This window comes from Sceloporus occidentalis, unplaced genomic scaffold, assembly GCF_023333645.1.
Source record: "Sceloporus occidentalis isolate IW3139 unplaced genomic scaffold, rSceOcc1.0.p SCAF_138, whole genome shotgun sequence".
Classification (NCBI taxonomy): Eukaryota; Metazoa; Chordata; class Lepidosauria; order Squamata; family Phrynosomatidae; genus Sceloporus; species Sceloporus occidentalis.
Window position 1 is genome coordinate 2,041,431 of NW_028317118.1, and position 20,139 is coordinate 2,061,569.

Consider the following 20,139-nt stretch of genomic DNA (forward strand, 5'->3'; position numbering starts at 1 on the left):
AATCCATCATTCACTCCTTGCCCCAAGAGAGAGGAAAGAGACCAAAACAATCACACAGGTCCCCAGAGCCATCATCTTACAAGCCCCTGGGGACAAGAAACAAACCAAGCTGAGAACAAGAAGATGATGCAAGGTAACCAGGAAGCCAAAGGGATGCCAAAGTCCTAAAGAAAAGAAAGAACAGGATCTGAAAGGGAGAAAGAAAAAAGAAAGGAGGACGATTCCAAATTCTGGGCAGTCTTGAAGATGGCAGATCAAGCCCACCAATAAAGGGAGGAAAAAGGGGTGAAGAAAGAAAGACACACACACACACACACCAAGGAAAGTCAAACCACAGAGAGGACAACTAGGAAATGATTCCAGGTACAAAAGGTACCAGAGCCAGCATGGCACAGCGGTTTGATTGTTGGCGAGGACTTTGAGACGTGGGTTCGAATCCCAGCTGAGCCATGTACCCTGCCCCCTGGGTGACTTTGGCCAAGTCCCACTCTCTCAGCCTCTGAGGATGGCAAGGGCCCAACTCCGCTTGGGAGAAACCAGCCAAGAAACCAGAAGTCAGAAGCGACTTGACAGCATGCAAGGGCTTCTGGAGTTGAGATTTCATGTTTGAACAGTTCTGTGGCACCTTCTAGACTGGTTCCAAACACAAGGTTCTTAGTGCTGTCAGACTAAAGGCCCTCTGTGGCTCCTTTTCTCTTTCCCTCTTAACGGATTTTATTTCCGAATCGGCCCAAAAGATGGAAGGAGCGGCTTATAAATGGAAGCCTGAGGCCTGTTACAGACAGCCAAAATAAAGCTGCTTCAAGTCACAGTGGAGGTATGGTGTTTCAATGATGCATGTGTCCTAAGAGTCCAGAAGTCACACCAAAGCCATGCTCCAGGCTGGAACGTGGCTTTGGTGCGACTTCTGGACTCTTAGGACGCATGCATCATTGAAACACCATACCTCCACTGTGACTTGAAGCAGCTTTATTTTGGCTGTCTGTAACAGGCCTGAGTCTCTTAGCAACAACAACTTTCTATCTCCCCCCATTTCTAAAATTCACTTGGTGATTGCACTTTAAAAGTCTTGTTTGGAAGTCGCCGCCATCCCCCCCCCTCCAGTTGTGTTAAAAGTTGCTGCGTTTGATTTGCAAAACTAGGGAAACAGAAGTCTGATTCACTTGCCACATCTGAGTTGAGACAGATCTCAGGACGGTTCCTTCCTGAAACAACCATTTTGTATAATTGTTAGCCTTCCGACAGGTTGGAAAGGTGGAAAATTATAGTTCCATAAAGGAACCTTTTGCAATCTCCGGTTCTGTCTTCATGCTGGGCAGCGGAGAGCAGGCTTGCTGTGTCTGTCCATAAAGCAGCATGTGAAGAAAGGGGTCAGGAGCATACCTTTGTAACCCCAGCGTTTACTTGTTCTCCTCCTGGAGTGCGGAGATTGTAGACCATGTGCTTCCGGCATGGAGGTCTTTTGAGAACACCTGACCCTCCTCCTCCTCCTCTGCACCTAAACTCTTTGGTTGCAAACATGGGAACTGTAGCCTCACATCCCAATCCAATGCATGTCCCTGCAAAGGGCAGTCTTGTTGAGTGCAAGGAAGTTTGTAGCCAGGATGTTTTAGATGGGATTATGCAAGGCAAAGTTTGCCTCCATGGCGGTAACACCAAAAATGTTACTCATTTCTTTCCAACGTTTCCAAGAACACAGCAAGAACCTACAGTGGCATTGTACATGGGCAGGAATCGTAGAAGTTTATCACGCTGGGGCTAATTTCAGCATTAAAGAGAGATTAAAGTCCATTTAAAGCATCCCGCAAATAAAGCAAATATGGCGCGAATGATTACCACACGCAGTTGTGCAGAGGAAGTGATATCAGAAATGCACTGTCGCTGAAAGATGCACATTAATGCTGATTTGTGACCGCTTTAATGGCGGGTTTTGTGTGACGTCATGTGACACAAAATGACACAATTTTTCTGGGATATTCGCGGGATTAACTCAGTGGGTAACTTTTATGGCCAAGCTGGGAATCAAACCCTGGTCTCCAGACTTGTAGTCCAACGCTCAAACCGGTACGCCATCCTGGCTCTCGTATGTCTTCAACAAGTCGAAATTCAATGAATGAGGAGTAATTTGTAGCATGGGGAAGATAGCATGCAATCATAGGAAGAGCGTCACCAAGGACAAGTGATGCAGAGTCCCCTGGATCTTGCTGGAATCCCCTTGAGCTAGGAAGCCATCTCATCCATTTTGTGCCCCTTTCTCTCCAGCTCCACCGGCCCATAGGTTGCTTGGCTAAGGCTGTTGTAAGTCAGAACACTTGGCTTGCTTACCTGATCCTCTTTCAGCCGATATCACCTTACCAGTGTCATAGGCAGCTCAGTTGCATGGCCAGCGCAGTTCCCTAGAAAGATAATACGTTTTTGTATTCAAGACAATCTTGCTGGGTCTATAATTTAATAACAACATAGACTTGATGCGCAGCCTGTAATACCCTCTATATGAACCCATGAGTTATGGTATTGCAGCAGAGTCAACTCAAAAAGGCACATAACTAGCAAAGCAAGCCTGCCTAGCTTGGCTGAGGCTGATGGGAGTTGTCATCCAAAGCCACCTGGAAAGGACCACTGGGGAAAGCTGCTTTTGAGTGCTGTCACACTCAAGGTGTATTTGCTGCTATACAGAAATGTAGTGCATACATCCCTCCATATTTGCAGCTTTCATATTTGCAGACTTGATTATTCATGGGTTTGTTCTCTCTAGGAATATCTAGGTCCTCCAGTGCAACTCTATGGTCAACTAAAAGTTGCAATGAAAGACCCAGAGGTTCCTAGAGAGGACACTCCACTAGGCCTTTGTAGCTCCTCCAGCACAGTACTATGGTCAGTGTCTGTCAGACGTTGGCCACAGACTTGCCCTGGAGGACCTAGAGGTTCCTAGACAGAACGCCTCTCTGGGCATTTGTAGGCCCTCCTGGGCAATTCTATGGTCAACTTCTGCACCTTGGGTCCCTTTTGGGGAGAAAGGCGGCGTATTATTATTATTATTATTATTATTATTATTATTATTATTATGCTTTATTTATGTAGTGCTGTAGATTTGCACAGCACTGTACATACAAAGAATAAAATAGATAAGAGTAAACATAAATAATATAAAATTATATATATATATAGCTTTGTGTGGCCTGTCTGTGTCTTTGGAAGGGTCGTTGTGTGAGCCACTGGGACAGCTCCGTCAGAGCTCTGGTGTCCCAGCAAGCTACAAATCCCAGAAGGCCACAGCAGGGAGCTGTGACAGCTCAAGCGGCCTCAAAGTGCGTGGAGGCTGCAGTTGGAGGACAAAAGCGATTTCCTTTTGTCTACAAAGGACTAGCCCCTTGACTGCCCTCAAAGGGTGCCTGCCAGCCTTCCAAAGCCTCGTCCTTTTCTCTGTCAGGCCCAAAGGACAGGGTTAAGGAGTGAAAACCCACGTCGGAAACCAACCCAGCTCCATTTCGGAGGCGGCCCTCTGCAGGCGCTCAGAAACCAGCCTGAACGAGGCTGGCGGGCCAGCGGCCCCACCCCGCCCCTGACGCGGGCCAATAAGAACGCGGAGCAGAAGGGTGGCGTCCCTGGGATTGGGAGAGGGAGCTGTCACTCAGGGGAAAGGCTCTCCTCCCGCCTGGCCCTGAGACTGAGCGCTAGTGTGACAGAGCGAGAGCGGCGGCCTCGGGGCTTGTTGGCGCGCGAGGGCTCAGGCGTCTGCGTTGTTGGGGGCGATGCCGGTGGACCTGTCGGCCTGGGGAGGGCCGCTGAGCCTTTCGGAGGTGGAGGAGAAGCCCAGCCTGCCGCTCAAGGTCTCCTATGGGCCGGTGGAGCTGGACGAACTGGGCAAAGTCCTCACGCCCAGCCAGGTGAAGGAGGAGGAGGGAGGCCCCCGGCGGAGGGGGAGGAGGCCGGGAGGGGAAGCGGCGCTGAGGGCCCCCGAAGCCCAGCCACAAAGAAGGCCGCCTTCCCAGGCCCCAGAAGCAGAGCACGACCACAGCTCGCTCTCGCTCTCGCTCGCTCTCGAATATGTGTGTGCCTGTATGCCTTATATATATATAGATGTGTGTGTGTGTGTGTGTGTGTCTATATATATATATAGACACACACACACACATATATTATAGTATATACATATATATAATAGAGAGAGTATATAAGTACATACAGTCACGTGTGTGTGTGTGTATATATATATATAGTTTATGCATACAGGCACACACACATATATATATGTGTGTGTGTGCGCACCCACCCAGATGTGTATATGTGTGTGTGTGTGTGTATATATATATATGAGAGAGAGAGACATACACACATATATATGTCCCCACCCATATATATATATATATATACATACACACACACACACACACACACACATATATATATATATAAACAGAGAGAGAGACTCCCAGTTTCCTTGGGCCAATACAGTCCTCCTCTTTTGCTCTCTCAGCCTGGTCCGCCCAACAGGGTTGTTGTGGCTGAGATTAAAAATAGGGAAGAGGAACACCTTTCTCTGCAGATGCCATCCACAGATGCTGCTGGCGAAACGTCAGGAATAAACCCTTCTAGAAGATGGCCCCAGAGCCCCCCAAACCCACAGAAATCTATCCCCTGAGTTTGGGTCTCCTTGGGCTTGGTTTTCAAATTGGTTCAGAGACTTGGTTTTCAAACTGACTTTCAAGGTTCTTTTCTTTTGAGCCCAATGTTTTGACTTGCAGGCTGTTATCTTAAAGCGTGTCCTTAACCTTCCTAGCAGCCCCTCCATCCAGATCCTCATTTTCAAAGGTTCGGTGAGGACAGTGCAGAAGAACACTTTGATCAGGGATTTTTGTTTTTTCATGGTCAGTTACAGTCCAGGAAACTGGAATGGTCTCTCTGTGCCAACAACAGCCCTGGGCTCTACAAATTGCTGTCTTAAAAATCCCACAGAAACAGTCCAAATCAAAGTATAGTGTTGTTCTGGGACGTTGTGGGAAACTGCAGTGTTGGCTTATATAGCTTCTAGGTAAGCCTGCAGCTGGGGTTTACCAGCTTAGGAGGAGGTATAACTGTGGGACACTTCCCTGGAGGAGGCCCTCTCTGATAAGCCCTTGGAAGGGACAGTTTGCAAATACACTTGTCCTTCCATATTCACTAGGGTTAGGGGCACAGGACCCCCGTGAATATGGAAAAAACATAAGCAACAAAGGCCTGTTACAGACTGCCAAAATAAAGCTGCTTCAGGTCTCTTTGGAGGTATGCTGTTTAAATGATGCATGCATCCTAAGAATCCAGAAGCTGCACCAAAAGCTGCACTCCAGTGCTTAGGAATTGAGTGTGGCTTTGGTGCAACCTCTGGACTCTTAGGACCCATGCATCATTTAAATAGCATATCTCCAAAGAGACCCGAAGCAGCTTTATTTTGGCAGTCTGTAACAGGCCAAAAACACCATGTTTTTACCTGAGGGGGCACCTCTCCAGGAATCTCGAGGTCCTCCAGTGCAGACACTGACCATAGATTTGCACTAGAGGAGCTACAAAGGCCTAGTAGTAGAGTATTCTCTAGGAATCTCTAGGCCTTTCAGTGCAACATTTAGTTAAAGTTGACCATAGAGTTGCACTGGAGGACCTAGAGATTCCTAGAGAGAACATATTAATCAAATCCATGAATAATCATATTTGCGAATATGGAGGGACAAGTGTACTGACCCTTTGGGCAGCTACCAAAAGCTGCTGGGGGAGGGAGTGGGCAACTTGATCCCTTTCTCTGGATGATGGAGAAAGTTGTGTCTTTTCCCTTTATACAGTGAATAATGAATGCCTTGCCATTTTGTTTTGGCAGGTGAAGAATCGCCCGACAAGCATTGGATGGGAAACTTGTAACCCGGAGAAATTCTATTCTTTGGTTCTTACTGACCCTGATGCACCTAGCAGGAAAAACCCCAAGTTCAGGTGAGGGAGGCAGGGAGGGTTTGAATCATGTGGTACCATCTAGAATTTCTATGCTGTGCTTGATCCAGTAAGAAAACTAGATGTTGCATGTGAGGAGTGTCACATGCACTGACAGCATGGCAAAAGAGTCGAGAATGCGCCTGCCAGCGTCTAAAGATCCTCAAGGCTTTGTTAACTATACTAGAAAAACAAAACTGCACCAGCTTTAGCTTGCAGAAATATTTATAGATGCCCTCTGGTGCAGGTACTGGTAACTGGCTGGTGCAGTCTTTTACTCTGAGCTGTGTTTGAGTCTCTATCGGTCAAGGCTGCCTCAGTCCAAATTTCACCTAGAACATCTCCGTCTAGTTCAGCGGTGGCGAACCTATGGCACGCGTGCCAGAGGTGGCACTCAGAGGCCTCTCTGTGGGCACACATGCTGTCAGCCTAGCACAGCGTTTGCCAGAGTTTCTTACTAGAAAGCCAGAGGGACGTGGCATTTTGCAATAAATAAGTGAGGTCTGGGTTGCATTTTGGGCACTCGATCTATAAAAGGTTCTCCATCACTGGTCTAGTTCATAGTGTTACTACAAGATTTCATTTGGGAAAATTGAGGCAGATTTTTTTCTTCTTTAGGGAATGGCATCACTTCCTGGTGGCCAACATGAAAGGGAATGACATCAACAGTGGTTGTGTCCTGTCAGACTACATTGGGTCTGCCCCTCCAAAAGGTTCAGGTAGGTAACCTGTCACTACCTTGCTTGCTGTTTAGTAGGGTCAGAACACCGCTTGGGAGGAATGTTTGTTCACTCTCTGACTCTGTTGAGCTGCTTCTCCAGGTAGAAACCCCAGGTCTTTCAGTCAAAATATGCTCAAAATGAGAAGCAAAAGAAAACGGTCAAGTAGAACAGCTCAGTTTCAGTGTTCTGCACCATTGCCTTCACCCTATGCATCAAGGAGTTAAAAATTTGAAAGCTTTTAAAAGTTCATGTCAATTATTTCTTCATTGGCTGCTCCAGTGAATCATAGTTTGGCTCAGTTCTGCCTCCTAAGCAGTGGTTTATGCCCTACCATTGTGTTTTGGCTTTATATAAAATATAGTGTATTTATAGTACCAGACAACCGTGGTTTGGTGCTGGGATTGTATCTGTTGAAAGAAAATAAATGCTCTGGGAGATGGTAATTAGAAAAGGGAAACCTGCCTTTCATTTTTTTGCTAGAAATTTATTCAGGGTTAGATCAGAAAAGAAATCTTGATATTGTTTACAAAAACCCCAGAGCTGGCTTTCTCGAGCACAGGTCTGCATGCAAGTAGCACAGGTCTGTGGTTGCCTCCTTCTAGGACAAAGAAAGAACAACATCTAACTTCTTGGGGAAGAAGTATGACTAGTGTAGAACCTAAGAGAAAGACAAGAAGGGATCTGGATATCTTTCTTGCTTTCATCTGGCCACACTGGTTCAGATGACTGGTTACAAGTATTAGTGGCCTGTTTGCAACAGTCTTGGATGCTGTATGACAGCCTGTCCTGCAATGTTTCCCTCCAAAGAGATGAAACTGCAACCCCCATGAGTTCTAGTCATCATGGCCAGTGGTGAAGGATGATAGGAGCTGTTGTCCAAATCATCTAGTGGGTACTCACCTGCTGTAGCACCCTCCGTATACATTTTATAGTGAACACAAAGAGCATACTCTTCTTAAGATAAGTTTGGAGATGGCTGAAGATGGTTTTGAATTGCCTGGTTACATTGGAATGTGCAAATGGATTTTATTCTGCTTTCTTGTCTGATAGGGCTTCATCGCTATGTGTGGCTGGTGTATGAACAGCCCCAGCAACTGACATGCGACGAGCCCATCCTCGGCAACCGTTCTGCAGATCAACGCAGCAATTTCAAAGTGGCTTATTTCCGCAAGAAGTATAAGCTGTCAGCTCCCGTGGCGGGCACATGCTACCAGGCCGAGTGGGATGACTATGTGCCAAAGATCTATGAGCAATTATCTGGAAAGTAAAGCTTTTGTCCTGTTCCAATCCCTGTTCTCCTATACCATCCCTTCCGTGTAGTGTTATATAAATTACTGGAACAATAGTTGAGATCCCAGACTGCTCCTGGTGCTTGCATGGGGGCATGTCCTTTCACTTTCCTTGGCTGATTGGTAATGTGGCCATCACAAATCTATTCATTTAATCCGTTATAACGAGATGTGTCTGTGTGGTCCTCCACATGTTGATGGACTGCATCATTCCTCAGCATCGGCTAAGCTGGATGGGAGCTGCAGCCCAGCAGCCTGTGGAGGGCGACATGTTGGCTTGCCTTTGAGGAAGGGCTGTAGCAAACTTCCCTTTCACAACTTTGCTCACAGGCTCTGAAAGTATTGGGGGTGTATTTGGACTCTTGCAGGATTGAAGGTAAACATGTGAATGGAGGCACAAAGCTTATTGGCTGTCCCTGAGATCCTTCTGTTTTGCTGGTGTATTTAGTTTCCCATCAGAACTATGCTCTATTGTGGATTTAAATGTGCTGAGCATCAGGGAGGTGCTAGGTGGACCTGCCATGGAATTTTTCAACACTCCATGAAATGCAAAGAAAGGAGGGGTAGTCCCCTGCTTCCTGCTTTCCACTCTTTGCAAAACGTATGTCAAACATCCAAATATTTACAAGTTAGTCAGCCCTGTAATGAAAGAGACACCTTCTTGGAACAGTCTAGTATCCTCCTGCTTTGAATTTCCAGCAGGCACTGCAAATGCAATTTGGAGAAGTGGCATTTTCTCAAACTGGAATTTCTGTCTATGTTGTTTGTTTGTAATCTAAACTTCCAAACACCAGTTTCCTCCCTTTTAAATTTGAGGATTAAAGCTAAGATTGGGGGGCCCTTTTCTTGGAGAGAGAAAAAAATGTTCCTTTGAAACTGGTGGGACACCATGCCACAAAGCTGCTTTACCCACAATTGCCTCTTATGCCACTTTGGTAATACACAGATGTGTCAGTATTTGTTCTCAATATATTCAGGTTAGCTAATTTGGGAATTACCCATGTGTCCAACCAATGTGCTATACCTTTCTGTTACTAGTGAGACACGGAGACCAAGTAAGGGAACCGAATGTAGTCTCACTAACCACACCACAGAGGCAGTATATGAAATAGACACAGTGTTTTGGGTCACGACTGTAATTGTGTGACTTCTCCATTTTGTCTTTACCGGCACACAGCATCTCTAGGAGTCACCTAGTATCTCTCTTATTTCAGACTGATGGTCAGGCTCAATAAGGGTGGGGAACCTCTTGTTGTCCAGTTTTTATTGTACTGCAACTCAGTCCTAGCCAAGGGATTGCTGGGAGTTGCAGTTTAACATCTGGGCAGCCATACATTCCCCATCCTTGAGATAACAGAAGGTCCAAGCTAGGTGGTCTCCTTGGGTAGAGTAGTGCTTTCCCAAAGAGCCTTCCAGAAAATCTGTTCAGTGGTGATCATCCTATTAGACAGGAGTAGAGTTGCTGGTTTGATATGCTTGCCTCTCATTTTTTCTCTGTTTCGGTTCATCTTCTCTTTGATTGCCTCCATGTTTCAACAAGATTTTAGAGTTCCCACATCCTGTTAGAACCTTGTTATTGGATTGTTAGAGAAGCCCTTTCTTTAACAGTGTTGGATTCTTGTCCCCTCCCTCCACGCTTATAGCTGGAGGCAGAAGTTAAGGGAAGATGTGTGCCTGCTCTTGTTTCTGTTTGGAACTTTCAATTAAACCTTTAGAATTGAGAGTTGTGTTTTGCATTTATTGCTGTTCCTTGGTAGGGTCATCTCTCTCTCTCTCTCTCTCTCTGGCTTTACTTTGCGAACGAAGATTCAGGAAGGACTCATCCCACGTTTTCTATCCTTCGAGCCTGTGCAATGGATTTTTCTGGTGGAGCGCAGCGTGCACAGAACTGGCCTCACCCTTTAAACCAGAGGTTCAACTGCTGAGGCCTTGACAAGCATGGACAGTGGCAGCGAGGTTCTCGGGTCATAGGTTTGATTAGAGTTTCCTTCTCTGAGATGGTTGACCTTGCAGGGTTAGATGAGCACCATCTGCCCGGGTTTGGGATTAGAGTTTTCCTTCTCCTAGGATGGTTGCCATAAGGCTAGAGAGCCCATCCTGCCCTTTGGTGCTCTTGGTCAGACCCTTCGGTTGTGACCTGTCTGGCATGGGAGGCTATCATACCACCACCAGCATAGCTCACAACATCATTAGAGTGCGCTAGCCTCTCCCCCACGACAAGGGGGCCTCAATGGAGAGGAGGTAGGGTCATATTTGCTTATTAATTGCATTTATACCCCACCTTTCCTTTCATGGGCTCAAGGCAGCTTACGTGGCTCTTCATCTCCCCGCTTTATCCTCAAAACAACCCTGTGAGGTTGGTCACAATGAGACCGAGTCAGTGGCTCATACTTAAACGGTGTGTTTCCTGGCTCTGTGGAGAATCTTCCTCATCCCAGTTGAGCACCCTGAATACCTGGTGAGTCTTCTGCCCAAAAAGCCCAAAGTGGCCAGATGTCCACTGACCTAGGCTGCATCTGCAGTGCAGAACAAATGCAGTTTGACACCTCTTGAACTGCCACGGCTCCATTCCATGGCATTCTGGGATTTGTAGTTGCATGAGACATTTAGCCTCTGCCAAGGAGCTCTGGTGCCATGACACATTCCAAATCCCAGGATTCCGTAGGATGGAGCTTTGATGGTTAAAGCAGTGTCAAACTGCATTAATCCTGCAGTGTGAATTAGATCTTAGAAACGTGGGTTTCTAATGTTGAATAATGAGGGGATCTGTGATCTGTTTAAAAGATGCATTACCACTTTGGGGACTTCTAGTAGAGACAAGTTGTCTCTTCTGTTTGGCAAGAGAGGAGGAATCTGAAAGGACCAAGGGCAACAGAAACAGTCTTTGGGGAGACCTACCAGTTCTTTGCAAATCACTATCCCATATTATTATTATTAATAATAATAATAATAATAATAAAAATAACATAGTTTATTACTATTTTCCCGCCTCTCCCTCAGCTGCCATTTTGCCCACTCTGGACTAGGCTCCCAAAGTGACCGCAAGTGTCCATCTGTAGTCACAATAATCGCCCCTCTATAGACCTCTATAAAAGCCTCCGTCGAGACTCCCAGCTTCCGGAAAGCTCTAGAAAGCGGAAGTCTGCGGAGACCATAGAGCTATGAACATCGGAAGAGAGGTCCTTGCCAAGCCTTGGGATGTCTGTTCACAACAGGCCAGAGACACACGAGGCAGTGAAAGCGGGCTCAAAAGTTGCAGTCGCTCTACAAGTTCTTAGCTCTAGGGCAGCAGTGTCCAAACTCTGGCCCTCCAGTTGTTTAGGACTTCAGCTCCCAGAAGCCTCCGCCGCCTTGGCCAATGGTTTGGGATTGTGGGAGCTGAAGTCTAGGGCAACCAACTGGGCCAAGAGCGAGGGTCACCGACGGCGAGAGAAGGCTGCGGCTTCCCTTCCTGCGCCTGCGCAGAGGCGGCGCTCTGATTGGACCGGAGGTCACGTGGCGTCTCTCCTTGAAATTAACGACGCAGCGCTGGAGCTCAAGGAGAGTCGGTTTGGCCTTCGGTCGGTGAGGAGAGCGCCGCCGTTGCTGTCGTCATGCCCCGGGGCAGCCGAAGTGTCGGAGCCCGGACTCCGGCCAGGTAGGAGCAGGAACACTCCCGGGTCACACTCTCTCAGCCTCAGCCTTGCCTCCCTCAGTCTAGAAAAGACTCCTCCCAGCTCTTGTCTCCAACTGAGAGGGAAGGGAAATCTCTCTGTACATGCTCAGGGGCACTCTCCTCTTTAGGGCGGCCTTTTCAGAGTATTCTTTGTGTTTTATTGTTGTGCTTCTGTGCTTCCGAGTCATTTGTGAGCTAGGGTTTATTTTTCTGGGGCTGAGAGAGTGTGACTGGCTCAAGGTCACCTAGTAGGGTGCCATGACTGAGCTGAGATTTGAACCCTGGTTTGCCAAGTCCAGCGCTGAAACCACTCCACCACACTGCCTCTCTGCCCCAGGGTTTGCTCTGAGGCCGAGAGAGTGTGACTTGCCCAAGGTCACCCAGTGGGTTGCCATGACTCAAACCCTGGTCTGCAAAGTCCAGTGCTCCACGCCGGCTCTATTAGGGTTTTTGTTTTTCCTGGGGCTGAGAGAGTGTGGCTTGTCCTTGCTGTCGAGGTGCCCCGAAATGGAGGACATTCCCACCAACAAGTTAAAAACACTGGTAGAAATACATATTCGTGTCACTTAGTCCTGCTCAACATGGAGGCCTGCGTGGGACTCCTCCTGGGCAGAAGGTTGAAATGGAGGACGCCTGGTCATCCTGGCCTTGGTCCCGGTCCACCCAGTGGCTTTGCAGGGCATTTGAACCCTGGCCTCCAGAGGCCAATGCTCCAACCGCTACACCACAGGGCCTCTCTCTGAGGGGGTGGCCTTTGCCTTCCCCTGAGGCTGAGAGAGTGTGACTCACCCAAGGCTTGGGAGCTCAGACGGTCTGCAAAGTCCAGTGCTCAAACCACTACCCCACAGGTCTCCATTGGGGTTTTCCGGGGGGCTGAGAGCATGTGACTTGCCCAAGGTGACCAGGTGTCCTCACCGCCAAGGACAAGGCACCACAAAATGGAGGACAGGACATTCGAGGCCTCACCTGGAATATTGTGTCCAGTTCTGGGCTCCAGAAGATGTTGAGAAGCTGGAGCAACCAAACCGGAGAAGGGTCTGGAAACCATAAAGCCCTATGTGGAGAGACTTTGGGAATTGGGTCTGTTTAGCCTGGAGAAGAGAAGGTTAAGAGGTGATATGAGAGCCCTGTTTCAATATTTGAAGGGATGTCATATTGAGGAGGGAGCAAGCTTGTTTTCTGCAGCTCCAGAGAACAAGACCCAATGGAGCAATGGATGCAAGCTCCAGGAAAAGAGATTCCAGCTCAACATTAGGAGGACCTTCCTGACAGTAAGAGTGGTTCGACAGTATTGCCTAGCATTGAGCCAGACCAGTTCAAGCAAACTCTGCAGTGTGTTTTGGACCTCCAAATCCTGTAAAAGGCTTTTGTGTGCCTCTCCGATTCTTTGAGGATGCTGGGGGGGAAATTCAAACAAAGATTTAGGACTGGTATCCTAGTGCTACACGTGAAGAGATTTGGTCCTGTTCCTTCTGTCTTGGATGCGCCAAGGACGGCTGGCCATCTCAAGGTGACGCACAGGTTCAGCCAGCCTTTGCTAAACATGTTTGGCAAGAAAGGGGACTCTGTCCCTGATGAGTTGTAAAGCAATAGAAGATTGTGTTTGTAAATGTACCTTGCTTGCTGCTGACCAGTCTCAGTGGTCCAGCGGGGGAAAAAAAACCCGGGAAGTCAATTCCCTGGCAGAGACCTTGGAGGATCTCCCCCCCCCAACTGGAAATGCCAAGGATCTAACTGAGGTTTTGGGTACGAAACACATTTGTCACAGAGCTGTGGCCTTTGCCAAAGCTGTTGGAGCAGGGAGGGTAGAGACTGAGGCAGGTGGATTTTATCGTAAGCTTGCCCAGCTGCTCTCCTGGCATAGAAACTTACATCTGATTGAAGCAGAGGTGGGCAAAGTGTGTTTCTGTACCTCCCAGCATTCTTCACCATTGGTTAGGCTGGCAAAGGCTCACAGGACTTGCGCAGCATAAAATGCTTGAGAATAAATTTCTGGAGACTCTGGCATAGTGGCTTGAGTTTTGGAGTAGGACTCTGGAGACCAGGGTTCGATTCCTAACTCGGCAATGAAACCCACCTTGGGCAAGTCATACCCTCTCAGCCTCAGGAGAAGGCAATGCCAAACCTCCTGTGAACCAAACTTGCCAAGAAAACCCTAGGATAAGTTCACCTTAGGGTTGCCTTAAGTCGGAAACGACTTAAAGGCATACAGCAGCAGCAGCAACAAAATCCGGATCTTTATGTTACACAACTCAGATGCTGATTCAAAGAGCCTGGGTCCCTAACCACTACACCACTTTGACTTTGTAAAATGCTATTTCTTATCCTTATTAGCTATTCATCAAGAATCGCCTCCAGCCTGAGAATTTTCTCTGACAGGTGTAGAATAGCCCAGCTTGTTCCAAATATATTTATTAAATGTGTTTCTTCAATACAGCTTGAAAAACCATGAATCCAAAGACATAGATTGAAAAATTGCAAGTTCCCAATAGTTAAAAAGAGGCCACATCGTCCTGTTTCCCCCCCAAAACCTGTTCTCCATGTCCTTTTCTTCTTCTCTTCTAAGTGGACTCTTGGGTGTAGCTTCCCAAAATGATCACTTAATTCTCCGAAACATTTAAGCGCGTTTCTTATTTTTGGTCAAATCAGATTCAAGCCATGTAATCCATTTAACAACGGACCCATGGCCAAAATGCATGTGCAAACTCGGCCGCAAAGGGGATTTTCCTGGATTCAGTGAAGGCTCACATGCAGGAAGCAGAAGACTCTAGAAAATCGCCTCTGGTGGCAGCATCAATGTTACTTTCATATGTGGTGGAACTGTGTGACCTTTTCCCTATTTTGGAAAGAAAACTTTCTGGCGTTAGGTAATATTATTATTAAATAAAGATCCCACCTTGCTTGATCTTTATTTTATTGTATTTTTTTCTGAACCAAATGCTAATTTATCTCAGAAAGATCTCATTACAGTTTTATTATGAGAAGCTTGGCAGTTAATTGCTTATCATTGGAAAACTGGTGTTCGTTGAAATGCTAACAAATAGTACACGAAAGTCAGAGATCCTTCTGTACATGTACTGGAAAAACTAACACAAGAATATTAAAGAACTGAATGCACACACAGACTTCTTTACAGAAATGTGGTTTCTTTTTATTAACTTATATAACCATGGGGATTGTATAAACTCCCACGACCTGAGGAAACATTTGGCATCTTGGATTTGGAGGCAGAAAATGATGTTTGTGGGTGGTTTATTTTTTCATATGTGGGTGTTATGGTGTCCTCTGTGACCATCAATATTGATTTTATGCTATCTGTTGCTCATTTTTGTGTTTGAACTTTTTGCGTGGCCTAGCAGTTTGAACTTTGGGCTACAACTCTGGAGACCAGGGTTCGATTCCCAACTTGGCCACGAAACCCACTGGGTGACCTGAGGCAAGTTGCATCCTCTCAGCCTCAAGGGAAAGCAATGGCAAACCACCTCTGAACAAATCTTGCGAAGCAAAAACCCTGATAGATTTGCCATAGGGTTGCCGTAAGTCAGAAATGACTTGCTGGCACACAGCAACAAAGCTAGCATAAGAAATTCTCCTTTCCCCGGTACTTCAACTCTCAGGAACCTGAGCCAGGATAGCTATGGTCAGAAGTTGTAGATATGGAAATCAAAAAGATCTGGAAGGAGTAAAGGTTCTTTACCCCTGCAGGTTTGAAAGTATGAGCCCTGTTGTGCCTTTACATATGTGCAACTGCCTTTCAAATGTTCTCTCTTTTGCAGCAGTCCAGCTCCATCTCATGCCCACCCACCAGCTCATCCTCCTCCATCTGCGGTGGCTACCCCAGGTCAGCCCCAGCAGCCTGGATTGATGGCCCAAATGGCTACTACTGCAGCAGGAGTGGCTGTTGGCTCTGCCGTGGGGCATGTGGTTGGCAGCGCTCTGACTGGGGCATTTAGTGGAAGCTCAGAGCCAGCAAAACCAGCTAGCAGCCCAGCTCAGGTATAGCTGTCATTGCTCAACTGTGTATATATGTGTTCGGAGTGGGAGGACAACTGCTAGTCTCGTGAGTAAATGTAATGTAGGTCCAAAACACACTGCAGAAATAATCCAGTTTGAGACTGCTTGAACTGCCCTGGCTCAGTGTTAGGGAATCCTAGAAATTGTAGTTTATTATGGCACTAGCCGCTCTGACAAAGAAGGCTAAATGTCTCACAGAACTACAACTTCCAGGCTTCCCCAGCATTGAGCCAAGGCAGTTCAAGCGGTCTCCAACTGGATTATTTCTGCAGTGTGTTTTGGACCATAGATTTCTTATTAGTTAATTACTATTCATATTTATTATCCATATGTATTTTGTCAAGCACCATGCAAGAGGATAAATCCTCCCCTCAGGCATCATAGATTCTAAAATTCAACCCAGGAGGAACAGCAAAGGCTCAGTTTTGAGTGATCTTCTTTGATATTTAATGGTTTGGTTTCAAAAATGGATTGAGTTCCATAGATTAATCACATTTTAGCTGCAACGTCTTGCATGTCCCAGGATGTGTATTTATTTGTATTTGTTTTAATTTTTGGAAGCGCCGTGTGTCCCAGTTTTGGGGGAAAGGCAGGCTATACAAATAATAGCACTAGTTATTTTTATTAATACATTTTTGAATGTCATCGGTTAGTTCAAGGATGGGGAACATCTAGATGCTGTTGGACTGCTGGCCGCTTTAGCCAGCTGTGAGGAATGATGCAGCTGTAGTCCAACATCATCTCCTCCCCAACATGGAAAAATTCTCTTTGCATGCAGAGTGAGCTTGAGTTCAAGCTACACGAGGCCTGCAGGAGGAGGGTTAAGGTACACAGACTCATATGTCCTCTGGTCAAGTCTGCTGTTTTTAAAGGTAAAGCAATCTGGAAAATCTATAATAATAGTATTACACATAGCAGGTAGTTGAGTCTTTATAGAAGCAGGGAGTTTGGTTTTCTTTTACTGCAGCTGAGTCCTGCAGTGAACTCTGCCTAGAGAGCCAGCTAAAAGTAGAAATGGATGAAACACCATTTAGCAATGGCTTTGATTAGTACAGTAGGGCTGTTGTTGCTTCAGCAGGCTGGCATCACAGTCAGAGGGCATTTGCCTACAAAATTTGCACCACCAACCTAGAAATGAATGGCATTGCTTCCCAAAAGATGCTCCATTGTGGTTGACTTGATGTCTTACATAACCATCCAAGAGAGGGTATCGTGCCAGCTCTGTCTCTGTCTTGAGTTGAATTTAGCAGTGTTCTGTATTGGTATTTATACCTTAGTTTCCCCCCAGAATCGGGACTCAAAGCAGCTTACAAAATAAATTTCAAGTAAAAACATATGTTTTGGACTACACCTCTCACCATCCTGGTCACTGTAAACCACAACAGTTGGAAAGGTTGGGTGAGAAGAGGCTACATGAACTCTTGAGTCTGTTCTGACACAGTACAACTCCCTGTATTGAAATAATTGTGCCAGCTCTGCCTGGCATCACTTAAGCTGATGTTTCCTTTTCCTAGGAGCCTAGGCAGCAGCCAGCCTATCAGCAACCCCAGTATGGACCCTGCCACTATGAGATGAAGCAATTCCTTGACTGTGCTACAAACCAGAGTGACTTGACCCTGTGTGAGGGCTTTAATGAGGCCCTGAAGCAGTGCAAGTATAGTAATGGTGAGTTTTGACATGGGGGAAGCACTTCATAAACTTACCCGCAGTTGGGTGGTAGGGCAGTGAAGAGGCATACGTGGGATGCAATAGTTGAGAAAGGCTCTCCTTTGGCTCTGTCCGCCATCGCCATATGGCCCCAGAACATTACCTAGAGGAGATGTGGTCTCTGACAGAAAACAGGTTGTCTGTTCCTGGTCTACAAACTTAAAGATGAGGGTCTTTTCTAACCTTGCCTGAAGATGCTAGGGATTGAACCTGGGACATTTGGTGTGAAAGTCAGGTGTTCTGCCTCTTAGCCCATTCCTGTGGTCAATGGTAGACAATAATGTCTTCTTGTGTGTTGAGAATGAGCCTGTCTTTCCTTCTCTGCAGGTGTTGCTTCCCTCTTGTGAAGACAATTTCGTACCAATGCACTAAGATCAGAGGAATGTGGAAAGGAGCCATAAACTTGAAAAGACTGGAAGGGCAAGTGACCAGTGGATGAGAAAGGATCTGACCAGCTTGATCAAATCTTTTTAGTGCCATTCTCAGCTGTAGGTATTAAGGGAGGAGACCTCAGGTCGAAATCTGTAGTCACGGAGCTCTTAGGATCCAGATCTCAACTGACCTCTTACAGAGTAATGTAAAATAAAAGGAGATGGTTTATTTTAATCTAGAACGTGCTTGTATGTTTCCATTGATTAAATATGCATGCGTGCACCAGAGCTTGGAAAAGTTCCCCTTTTTTATTACAACTCACCGCATCCCCCAACCACTGGGGCCACTTTCCCAAGCCCTGGTGGCCCTACAGCCAACCTTATTTACTAAAGTGTAAGACTTACTGGGTACAGTAGAGCTCCTACTTTGGAGCAAACAGGCTTAGGGTTCTACTGCTGGTTACTGGGACCGACCAATTGATATGGGCAGAGACAAGCGCTCTTTAGCTTGCAAGTTACATCTGCTTTTAAAAACTTTAAAAGTAAATTGGTGTAAACTCGTGATGGGTGGAAGTATTCACACAGATCAGAGCTTGAAAGTTACTTTTTGGATTGCAGCATCAGTGGCCATACTAGTTGGGAGATTGCAAGAAGTTGTCCTCATTTGGTATCCTCTGAGGATCATGTCCTGGTTGGAGGCCCACTGTTGACCACCACTGCTTCCTTGGCCACTGTTTCCATCTTTTTCCAGCTGTCCTAAACATTATTGGTGACACTGCGGATAGCTCTTTAGCCTCTTTGGACTTGTCAGGGTTTGTAGTGCTTAGCTGCCCAAAATTCAGCAAGCCTGCCTGCAGAGCTCAGCAAAAGATCAAAATGAAACATACAGAGTCAGGGCTTGCTTTTCCTCCAGTGTGCCTCTAAGTCAGCAATGAGCAAACCTCAGGTTTCTGGAAGCAGTATGTATTTCCTTGAGAATTAGTTGCAAAATAAATCCCTGGTGGAATTAAGGAACAAGATCCAGAATCAGGCTCAGATTAAGAATTTGCTTTCAGGATGAGAATTACCTTTAATAGACATTTTCACACAGGCAGCAGATGCTGGAGGAGGAAGCTGTGCCCTAATAAACCTGCACTGGATTCCCAAAGGTAGGCTGCTATCTTCAGGTGTATTGGAGGATCGTGTCCCGTTGCCACGGTTGATAGAGCGGGCAGCTTTGGGGCATGGAAGAGAAGGAAGAGCACTTTGCTCTTCCCCTGAAGCAGCCAAATGTCTTGAATTGGTCACAGTGGTCTGGCGGAGTCTGGATATCTGGATTAAGAAGTCAACAACAACAATTTATTTTGGTCATTTCCCAAGATAAAAACAAGTACAGTAATTAAAACAAGGAACAAAGTTAACCTTGGTCATCTCTAACATCGATGACTGTTAACCATTTGAAGACTTATCTTATACATAATGCAGCAGATGTTTGCTCCTTTGCGGCCCTCCATATCCACAGACTCTTTATCCACAGATTCAACCATCTTAAAAAAATAAATTCCAAAAGACTAACCTTGACTTGGGGATTTTTATACAAGGGACACCATGTTACCATGCCTTTGTATTTAATGGGATTTGAGCATCCCTGGATTTTGGTATTCGCAAGGGGTCTTGGAACCAAATCCCTGTGGATGCGAAAGGTCCATCGTATAACAATTTGGTTCTGATTATCCAACAAATAGAAAACATCAGAGTGTCCCAGAAATTTAGTTAAAAGAGTGTGTATGCGTGTTTGTGTTTAATCAGTTGGTGGCAAATGTCCTTATAAAATTGACAGTACAAAAGGACGAGCTGTAGTTTCTATAACACCAGTGTTGCAGGGACAGAATCAGAATTCATCGGGAATGGAAATGTGATCGATGCAATTACCCGACTTCTTGTCTGTCTTATTTTAGATCTTAGCAGCTTACATAAGATGCTGAAGGTCATTCACATTGGGTTGAGTTCGCTGGTGCTCATGCGGTGCTTGGAGATTAAATTAGAGGAGGCTTGGGTTGCTAGAAACAGATGCAGCCAGTCAGTTACTGATACTGACTCAGGAAGAAAAGTTTCTTTTCTTGGAATGCTAGTGGTTAGTTGGCAGATTCAACAAGGTGATGGGCCCCTTTCAATGTCCTGAAATCTATGTTTGTGGGCAAGCTTATTTAATTAGTAATGTGTTGCTTCTATTTTCAATTTCTTCAAGCTTTGTGGCTCAAATAATATGACAGGTATAAATGTGGGTACCTTTTTCAAAGCTGCACTAAAAGAGGTAAGAACTATAGGACAACAGGGAGAGCAAGTGTGGTGTAGTGGTTTGAGCATTGGACTATGACTCTGGACAGCTGGGTTCAAATCCCAGCTGAGCCATGGAAACACACTGGGTGGCCTTGGGCAAGTCACAC

At 46.2% G+C, this 20,139-nt stretch overlaps 2 protein-coding genes across 2 annotated transcripts; both read left to right on the forward strand.

Moving 5' to 3' along the window:
• Positions 1–3,680: 3,680 nt before the first annotated feature.
• On the forward strand, positions 3,681–9,687 carry LOC149281170 (phosphatidylethanolamine-binding protein 1-like). Its single transcript, XM_089499654.1, has 4 exons — positions 3,681–3,887; positions 5,849–5,958; positions 6,574–6,674; positions 7,728–9,687. The coding sequence occupies exons 1-4, from the start codon at positions 3,753–3,755 to the stop codon at positions 7,943–7,945; spliced, it is 564 nt and encodes a 187-aa protein (XP_089355780.1). The 5' UTR covers positions 3,681–3,752; the 3' UTR covers positions 7,946–9,687.
• A 1,778-nt stretch (positions 9,688–11,465) lies between these two features.
• On the forward strand, positions 11,466–17,948 carry LOC149281171 (coiled-coil-helix-coiled-coil-helix domain-containing protein 2-like). The gene is made up of 4 exons (XM_089499646.1): positions 11,466–11,603; positions 15,398–15,617; positions 17,150–17,300; positions 17,670–17,948. The coding sequence occupies exons 1-4, from the start codon at positions 11,560–11,562 to the stop codon at positions 17,687–17,689; spliced, it is 435 nt and encodes a 144-aa protein (XP_089355772.1). The 5' UTR covers positions 11,466–11,559; the 3' UTR covers positions 17,690–17,948.
• Positions 17,949–20,139: the final 2,191 nt, after the last annotated feature.

Coding starts and splice junctions, on each gene's coding strand:
- LOC149281170 (XM_089499654.1), top strand. CDS start 3,753: ATGCCGGTGGACCTGTCGGCCTGGGGAGGGCCGCTGAGCCTTTCGGAG. Junction 5,959..6,573: donor AGGAAAAACCCCAAGTTCAG/GTGAGGGAGGCA, acceptor TTTCTTCTTTAG/GGAATGGCATCACTTCCTGG. Junction 6,675..7,727: donor TGCCCCTCCAAAAGGTTCAG/GTAGGTAACCTG, acceptor CTTGTCTGATAG/GGCTTCATCGCTATGTGTGG.
- LOC149281171 (XM_089499646.1), top strand. CDS start 11,560: ATGCCCCGGGGCAGCCGAAGTGTCGGAGCCCGGACTCCGGCCAG. Junction 11,604..15,397: donor GGAGCCCGGACTCCGGCCAG/GTAGGAGCAGGA, acceptor TCTCTTTTGCAG/CAGTCCAGCTCCATCTCATG. Junction 17,301..17,669: donor GCAGTGCAAGTATAGTAATG/GTGAGTTTTGAC, acceptor CCTTCTCTGCAG/GTGTTGCTTCCCTCTTGTGA.